The 9,533-nt window shown below is 46.1% G+C and overlaps 1 protein-coding gene across 1 annotated transcript; it reads right to left on the minus strand.

Moving 5' to 3' along the window:
- Positions 1 to 656: 656 nt before the first annotated feature.
- On the minus strand, positions 657 to 7,989 carry LOC125531054 (two-component response regulator ORR4). The gene is made up of 5 exons (XM_048695464.2): positions 7,378 to 7,989; positions 7,151 to 7,257; positions 6,915 to 6,992; positions 6,753 to 6,823; positions 657 to 3,522 (listed from the first exon to the last, which is right to left on the minus strand). The coding sequence occupies exons 1-5, from the start codon at positions 7,481 to 7,483 to the stop codon at positions 3,189 to 3,191; spliced, it is 696 nt and encodes a 231-aa protein (XP_048551421.2). The 5' UTR covers positions 7,484 to 7,989; the 3' UTR covers positions 657 to 3,188.
- Between the last annotated feature and the right edge of the window lie 1,544 nt (positions 7,990 to 9,533).

Here is a 9,533-nt window from a genome sequence, read left to right on the forward strand (position 1 = left end):
TCCTTGTAAAAAATAAAGAAAAAATTTCTCGAAAACATGAGCTTTTTTGTACAGTGGAGCATCTTGATGTCTATATATATAAAAAAATAGGTCACATGACACATTTTTGAATCATAACATTTGTAAATTTATAAATTTGGAGAAAGTAGAGTTTTTATAAAGTAGCATGTGTCTTTTCATATTTTCATGTCATGGCAAATATACATTTATGTTTTTCTGTTTTTCATATAAAAACTGTATTTCATTTTGTTCATGGCATTTAAAACGTAGGATGCATTTCACACACAAGAAAAACGCTGGATGCATCCTCTTCTTCTTGCCCCATCTGCCTGGGCACCACGGGGTACGATACGCCTGTAACCTGCCCGGCTGACCCCCGGAAGGGGAAGCAGCCGATCCCGCCATCCTTCTCGAATCGGTCGTACAAGATTTCTCTGTTTGGTGGAGGTGACGATTTGGTTCACACATCACCGCACGCTGTCCCGTAAAACTCCTCGTCTGCACAATGCTCCACCGCGGTTTCAACGGACCACATTGACACAGTCGCCACGCGCAATACGTGGCTGGTGCGGATCACCTTGCCCTGGCTCGTTTGGATTACCCTGCTTTGCTTGGTTCGGTCCGTCAAATCAAATCGCACGAACACAAGAGAAAGAATGCATGCACCGCTCTAGCAGAGTAGAGGGAAGAAAGATCACATCTTTACGAGGCAGATAGTCCAACCACATCTTTCTTTTTGCATTACAATGCTTTTCATAAAAAAGCACAAGCATTGTTCATCCACCGGAATAACTGTGCTCGCTCCTCCGGCCACCTGTCGTCGTCTCTGCTTCGCATCCAGCATCCGCATGCAGTGCAGGGAACCACGGTCATTGAGTTGAGCCGCACATGAAATGAAGCAAAGCGAAAATGTCGCCACCACGTGTAAATTCTTTCTATCTTTTATAAAAATAAGGTACGCCATTAACGTACTCTCGAAAAGAAAAAAATGTCGCCACCCCAGCACCAGCAGGCAGGCAGGCAAAGGGATCCATCTGCTCCGCATCATTTCCCATTCCCCCGACCCCGAGCAGATTGCACCCGCTGTCGACTGACTTGCCGATCGATTGGAAACCCGGGCAGGCCAGCAGTGCTGCAATTCGTTCCAGTCGTCGGTGTCATCGATGGGCTAGACACAAAGCTAAAAAGGGGCACAAGGAAGCAAATCTCTGGGTCAGGCAAAGCGACACACCTCCTCTGCTAATCTCTGGGTCAGGCAAGCAAATCTCTGGGTCAGGCAAGACATGTTAACCTCTCTACTGATCTTTGTCACGTAGAAAGAAGCAAAGCTTTTCAACATGCCCAGAGCATCTTCATACGTAGGACTACAACTTCTATTCTTCTCGTGTTGTCTGACGAGATCCAGTGGATTAGAGAGTCTATTGTTCCTGACAACACTCCAAAGCGACGCTCCAATGATGGATGTATATTATCAAAACAGCGTGCACGGTGACGTTTTCACTTATAAAATATAATGTGACTTTTTTGTCTACTTTTATTTTTTTTGAATGATATCCGCTTTGTGATCCATTTGAAGTCGGGACCGTTGTCATCCTCCGAAATGAGGCGTTTTTGTGGTTGTCAGATATGTCTTGTGTTATACTCCCTTCGTTCCTAAATATTTGCCTTTCTAAAGATTTCAACAAGTGACTACATACGGAGCAGAATGAGTGAATCTGCATTCTAAAATATGTCTATATACATCCGTATGTGGTCACTTGTTGAAATCTCTAAAAAGACAAATATTTAGAAACCAAGGGAGTAATATGATAACAATATTTTATATTTACCATTAGCAGACATGTAGCTTTTCTTGTTGTGTAGAGTGTTTTAACTGCGTGGTGGTCGTGAGCAAAGTTTACACACGGAGAATGCAACATCTTTGCCACATGAGCACATCAGAAGGCGCCTTCATCTGAACAAGCGGCTGGATCCTGTCGATCCGGTGATTTCGTGGCATTCATTGGCTACGGCCAACAACGATGCAACTACAAGTCAATCCCTTTGGTGAAGGCATAGTGTGTATAGTACATCTAAGAACAATGGTGATCTAGCCTTCAATGGGCCGCGACCGGCTGCGTGTCAGTTCGGTTCGTGTCACCATTTTATGCCCTGCTCGCGTGTTTTATTTATAGTTAAAATTAGTAGTAAATTACCTCTAAAAAATAGTACTCCCTCCGTCCCATAATATAAGAGCGTTTATGTAACAAACGCTCTTATATTATGAGACGAAGGGAGTAGTAAATTGTCAGACACACGCAGAGCACGAATATTACATTTTTGCGTGGACAAGGATACAAGTTAAATATTTCCTTTAAAATTTTCGGTGCAGGTGAATTTGGGAGACTGTATTCTAACTGCAGGACGCCTTCCTCGCTGGCGACGGCACCTTTTTCTATGGCTGGAGGCGATCGGATGAAGATCTCTGGACAATATTATAGGCATGTGGATGCCGATCCCGGGCGATCCTGCCGGATCCTGCCTGCCCCAACCTCCAACCACCGCTCGCTGCCCTGCCCAAGTTGCTTCCATCCATCCATGCCGCAAATAGCATAATGCAACGTGCCGCCACCCACCCACCCTGGCACCCTCCGCGACGCAACGCAAACAACAACGCAGCGCCAGCACACGCCCGTACGTGCCACACCATAAAATTCCAAGTACTCCGATTTTTCTACTACAACTTGTAGTAGTATTGTGCAAGTTAGTACAGCTTAGGCCAGAGCTTTGGCTGACTAATTGGCATGTCTGACTAAAATTTCGATGAGTTGTTCGTCGGTCCATCACAGAGTTTCAGCGGTAGCACAAGTACAGAAACGGTGGTCAGAATAAATAAGCCATGAAATTAGTCTTAGAATCATCATCATCATCGTCGTCCGGCGGCATTATCTACAACTTGGTTTCACTTTTCACACCCCCCCCCCCCCCTTCCCTCCCCTGCTCCTTCCTCCCTGAGCGCACCAAAATTCAGCTAGTGTAAAAGTAGTATGGTTTTCCTAGTTATTTTACCCGCCTGCGCACCCTTCCCCCCAGGAGCTACTATTAGCCATGACGATGATGATTCTTCCATACGAACGAGTAAATCCCAAAAATTTGCAGACGGACGACCTCTGGTGTTGGGGGCTTGTGTTCAGTTTCTTCACGAGGATTCAGGTCTCCACCGCCAGGCCGCTGCCGCCGCTGGAGAGGCTCGCGCTCGTCCCGTCCTGCTCCATCATCGCCGCCTTCCGCTTCCTGCTGCCGACGCCGCAGTCACTCGTCATTCCGGTGCTGCTCACTTCCTCCACCGGCGGCTCGGTTGGCGCTTGCTCTGCTTTCTGCTGCTGCTCTGGCTGTGGTTTTTGCTGCTGCTGCTGTGGCTTTGCTTGTGGCTGCGGCTGGAGCTGGGGCTGCTTCCGCCGGACCAGGTGAGACTTGAGCTTCTTCATGTCAGCCAGCTTCACGGGCTTGAGGAAGAACTCCTCCGCGCCGTCCTCCAAGCACCTGAAAATCAAATCCCGACCACCCCATTCATTCTTCAGCACTCAAACAAACAAGATTTACTGCACGAACTGCACACTGAATGAAAAGAAACATTGCTTCCAATGCTTGATAGCCATTCTTTTCTTGCCATCACATCACTCAAAGGCAAGGGCATGTCAGAGATCTTTCCCCGGACAAGCAAAAGATACGGTCTTTTGGGTTTCCAGGCCCTTTTGACTCACGCCCAATGGCCTTCTTTATTGCCACCCAGCCAGCCCTTTTGTTTTGCCCCCCAAGTGTTCCCTTTTTCTCCCTCTTGACCACTAGCAGCAGCAGCCAAGTGGCCACAGAAATTTTCAGAAAAAATGAAGCGACATTTCTTTTTCACAACAAATCTTTGGGTTGAGCATGAAAAGATTGTGTGAGATCTTGACCACCCACCACCACCACAAGGCAGGCACTGACGATGACAGCAACATTTTCTCCTAAAATGCTTTGGGTCATTGTCACCAGGATATGCAATCTACGCATGAAAACACCCGGCATTCATGGCCCCCCGGTTGCATTGCCGTTGCGACAACATCAACGGGACTGTTGCGGGGGCGAATTCCTCCGCTTTTTCTCCACTTGTCATATCATGTCACTAATGCTATCGTTCACATCCGAGGGGCCAAATCTTTCGTGCTTGGATTCTATTACCACGTTATTTCAGCAACTATTTGGAGGTTTGCGGAAACTTTTATTAGGTAGTATTGCAGGAAACAAGAGCATTGAAAAACACATTTTCTGTGGTTCGAATCATTTGTTCTAGAAAAATGTCCTCTTCCAAAAGAAGAAAGATAATAGTATTCATATTTTATAAAAAAAATTCTTTGCAAGTTTTAGAGCTAGTAGCAGTGCCAAACTACCAGACAGCCTATTTCTGGATGAATGAATGAATGACCAGCTGGCTGCTAGCCTTTTCACTCATACTCCCAAAGTTGCAAATTGAGGGAGGAAGGAAAAGTTGCAAATCTTTGATGCTGTTTAAAAAACCAATCCCAAAGTCTGAAGAGGCCTCCTTGCACATATCCAGAAAGATGCATAGTGGGAGGAAGCCAGCCTCTTTGGAGTTTAGCACTTCCTGGCCGTCGGATCCCGTCCTTGATGCGTTTTCGTCCGTTCGATCGCGAGATGGAGGGGTACGGGCCGTCGGATCGAGGCGAGTCACTGTAGATCGAAACAGTGTCAAAACTTCGTGCCACCGCGCGTGAATAGCCTGCCCCACCGAGGGCATTTTCGTCATTTCGCGTCCTGAGGTATAAAAGGGCCCCCCTCCTATTGCAGCAACCTCCTCCCGCACTCGCGCGCTGCCTCTCCTCTTCCTCCCGCCCGCCTCTCTCTCTCTCCCTCCAAACCGGCGAGGTGTGTCGTAGCGCTTGCTCATTCTATATGTTGTTCCGTGCATAAGCGTGTGAGGTTCAGTGTTGTAGCGGTAATCGTTGCTCATTTTACATGGCATTCTCTGCATAAGCTTGTGAGGTTCAGTGTTGTCGTTTCCGGCTTACAAGAATCTGTGTGGTTGTGTGTCTCAGTTGGTGCTGCTTCTCATTGTTGTCCTCGACTGAAGTTAGTTTTTGCTGTAGTATTAGGAACCTGTTATTTGGTGGCACTCTTTGGTCAAGCTTGAAATTTTTTGGGGCTCAAGCCTACCGTTCTTATGATGGTAATTGGCCCATTTTTCTTACTAATGGAAGGTAATTAATAAAAAGTTATGGTTCATGATTTATTTACTGAAACAGGGAGATGGGGTGGTAAGAAGAGAGGGTGAGGAAGGAGGAAGAGGAGATCCTCCCGGCACTCATGGTGGTCGCCCAGATCCCAGCGGGGATGGCAGTCCAACATGCTCTGTGTTGTTCTAAAGGTGAGATGCCACCACCATGTTTTAGTAGCTCACATCTATCTGTACTCATTAGACTGAACTTGTGTTAAAACAAGAATACTGATAACCTGGCCATCTTTATAATAAGAATAGGGTTGATGTATCTGCAGAATATATGAAGAATACTGCATGTGCAGAATACATATATGTTACTGCATCTACATTTGAGACAGAACACTTTTGACACATTTGTAAAGCATCTACATTGATAACCTGGCCATCACAGAATACCTAAATCTGACGAATATATTATATGCCTTCAGTACCAGCTTAGGGGAAGTACAATATCGAATCTCTTGCTCCACCCACTAGGTTCCAGCCACATTCCATTGGTTAATTTTATTTATAATAGTGTTGATAAGACAGTGTCACATGATACCTACAAGAAGTGAGTTTCTCTTAATTACATGAGAGTAAAGAACAGATGACCGGATACAGGGTTGAGTATGGTTGTAATCAAACTGCATATTCACTTGAGCTTTTAAAACAGGAAAACATGTTAATTCTTTTCTCGAGTTACTCTACAAAATAGTCATCTTGATGTATGTATTGATATCTCCGGTTCTACATTAGGGGATTAAATGTATGTCTGTTACACAACGACTACTGCTTCACAACCCCCTCTTTTTATTCACTCTACTGCTTTAGGTGTGTGTTATTGCATCAATTGGTTACATCCTGCGGTAGCCTGATAAGTAGCTGTCTTGGTGTCGTATTTATATTGGTTTTATATGGTATTTTTTATATAATATACTGGGTAAGCATGCATTTTCCTCATGCGGAGCATACTTGCATAGATGTGGTTTTGTAGAATTCATTTTGTTTTCACTGAGAAAACCACATACTGCTGGAGAAGTATTTATTTATCCTCTTACTTTACATGTTCTTTTATTGTCGTGTAAACTGCTAGCCGAGCTACACTGCGGACTACAGAGTTGATCTGAATGTCTGCTATTCTAAGGTTCAATATATGATTCTTTCTGTCAGCGTTCTTCCTTGGAAACAAAATGATCAAATCATCTTCTTCGGTATTTAACTACTCCTCCTTTAAGCAAGAACTGCTGCTCTATGATGGCAAGATATTCCTTCTGCTCCCCACCACAGCCCCCCTACTCCGACCCCCATCTCATCACACAGTACATAAGAGGACCATGTACTGCACTGTTAAAACAAAACCAGATGCAGGCAGGCAGACGCCGGAACAGTGAAAACCAAATCATTCCCATTTACTACAACACGCCGATTTCATGAGCTACTGGTACTAGTAAAAAGTAGGGGCAGAGCAGAGCAGAGCATTCATGGAGGGAGGGAGGTTATGGTGCTGGCTGACCTGCTGATCCTGGCAGGCACATTCTCAGACGACATGATCACCACTGGAATGTCCTTCAATGAAGATGACCCCTGCAAATTAACACGGAACAGCAGCAACTTTTTGAGATGAATGAATGAATGAAAGAATGCTGGAGTTAAAGGGCTCTGCAAATGCTTTTACCTTGACCCTCCTCAGCAGATCGTATCCTGTCATGCCAGGCATGCAGTAGTCTGTGATGATCAAATTCACGCCCACCTCCTGCGACAAAAGGTTCAGAGGAGCACGTGGCCGGTTCAGATCTCATTCCATGCCGCAAGAACAGGGAATCAACAACCAAAATCTCTTAAAAGAACAACCACTCGGATGGGAGAAAATCAGAAGAATGAACCGGGTCAACTGATTGATGGTAGTAGTACCTGATGGTGGTCAGGGGCGGAGGAGGAAGGGGATGAGGAGTCGTCGTCGCCCTCTTCTCTCAGTCCCAGGACCTCCAGCGCCTTGCTCCCGGAGTCCACCATGGTGACTGCACGCGCCGGCCCCCAAGAAGAACAGAGTCCGTCCGTGAGAGTTGGGAAGGAGCAGCAGCAACAAAGAAGAGGAAATTTTGGACGGAGGGAGGAGCAATCTGGATGAGGTTGCGCACCTTGGTAGGAGGAGGTCCTGAGCAGCATCTCGATGAGCTTCCGGTCGATGACGCTGTCGTCCACCGCCAGGACGTGGAACCGGGCCTCGGCGTCGACCACCGTCATGGCTCGTAGGCGGAGCAAGAACCAGAGGAACCGAGCCTATCCGCACGGAGGCCCTCCCAATCTTTCTGCCTCTCCTCGCGCTCAGACAGAGACAGAGTAGGATCTCGCCGGTCTCTCCGCCGTCGCCGCCGCCGGAGGGAGGCTTGGATTGGAGAGGTGGAGGGGAGAGGGCAGATGCGGCATCTCGGGGCAGGGAGGGGGGGCTACGGGGAGGATATAGGCGGGGGCGGAGGACATCATTCACTCACACCACACCATGGCAGCACCCACCACAGACCACATCACCGGCACCACCGCCACGGCCTCTTCCCGGGAAAGCAGGATCCGACCAGATCACGCACCCGAATCTCCACAGCAAATCGCCTCCATGATTTCCCCTTTATCTCCTCCTCGTGGCCTCTCTCTCTGTCCCGGTGGTGGTGGTGGGTTTGAGGAGGGAGCGCTCTGTTCTGTTCTTGGCTTTGGAACCGGGCGGACAGGCGCTACCCGGTTGCTTTCCCTCCCCTCCCCTGCATTTATCGGCGCCGTGGCCCGTGCGTCGCGGATCGGCGGCTCTGCTTGCTCCGAGATTCGTGCGGAGCACATGACTGGGAATGCTGTTCTTACCGCCTGCTGCGGCTTCACCTGTTGACTAGCAAGATGCCCGTCCATTGCACGAAACGTCAAGATGCATTTTTTTTATAAAACACATGTTGTGATTGACCTATGCGGGAGTAATCTCATGTGTAAAAACTAATGATATCTCAAGAAGAGAAGAGATGGGGTGAGGAGGAGTGTAAAAGCCCATGCGGCCACCATGCCAGATTGTTCCGGAGGTTTCTTTTTTTAATTGCTCAACAATAAGGTTGTGGGAGATAAGGATGAACAAGGGAAGGCCTTATCTGCAAATGTAGAGAGAGGTGTGGGTATCTTTTTGCAAAATTGCCATAATTTGCTTTTTATCCATCAGATATAGATCAAACGGTCTATATTTCAAGATGGCAGGCACACCATCATCACCAACTCAGTTTTTTATAAGAGTAGAGAAAGGCAACCGAGTTGGAAAAAAAAAGTGTCTTGTTACATGCTAGGCTAAGATATTTGAAACCATGAATTTATTCTAAATTGCGATTGTAATCCTAGATTTTGTAATTGAATCTCGGAAACAAGGACGGCGAGCATCGGTTCAGCCTGCTCTCTTCGAATTGAAAGGAATTTGTACGAATGATGGTGGGTTATAACCCGTAGTTTTTCTTTTACAAAATAAAACTCTGTGGATTGTAGGATTGGGTCATCAAATTTCGATGGCATCCATCGTTATGCCTCTTTTTCGACAACATCAAGGTCATAGATAAAAAAAATGTTAAACCTTTATAAGACCATCCATATACAAGCAAAAAATCAAACACAAAATTGGATATCGATGCCATCTTCCTCCTGCACTCAGCGACGCCGTTATATCGGAGAAGATCTCGGAATACCGTGCAACCTCTAGATCTCGGAATCACACTAAGGGTACCGTTGGTATACAACTACCACCAAGTCATCGGTTGTATTCCAAAGAAATCGACAACAACACGCTAAGGATTGTATTGTTGTACCGGTGAAGAAGGATATGACAAATAAATGGGGATCAGATTGTTGTGCCTTAGAAGAAGACAACGACAATGAAGTGAGGATCGTCGTCATCCTGGAGAAGATGGAAACAACATTGAAATGTGGGTCGTCATCATCTTGGAGAAGACAGTCAGGAAGGAGGTTGGACAACATGAACCGGGATGCTCAACAAACCGAAATTGGCCACGCATCGCCTAACGGAATATGCCATAAGACCGAAATTGACAACATTTTATATGAATATTAATCAAGCTTTTAAATCTAGGCCGGTATATTATTTTTAGGGCTCTACCGATAGAAACATAACATATCATTTTGTAAATATCATTTTCAAAATATGATCCGATATTGACCGAAATATCGACCCATATGGCCGAACGATACGTATATGACAACAATCTTTATTAAAAAAGCAATGAAATAAGATTATGCATTTATAACTTCATTATATATT

The sequence above is a fragment of the Triticum urartu genome, chromosome 3A (genome assembly GCF_056163025.1).
Source record: "Triticum urartu cultivar PI428250 chromosome 3A, HENAU_Tu73, whole genome shotgun sequence".
Taxonomy (NCBI): Eukaryota; Viridiplantae; Streptophyta; class Magnoliopsida; order Poales; family Poaceae; genus Triticum; species Triticum urartu.

Bases quoted from the DNA above. Each gene is read 5' to 3' on its own strand.
- LOC125531054 (XM_048695464.2), bottom strand. From the start codon at position 7,483: ATGACGGTGGTCGACGCCGAGGCCCGGTTCCACGTCCTGGCGGTGGAC. The intron at 6,993-7,150 runs GTACTACTACCA...CTTTTGTCGCAG, and splicing joins CCGCCCCTGACCACCATCAG to GAGGTGGGCGTGAATTTGAT. The intron at 3,523-6,752 runs GTCAGCCAGCAC...TTTGATTTTCAG, and splicing joins GTGCCTGCCAGGATCAGCAG to GTGCTTGGAGGACGGCGCGG.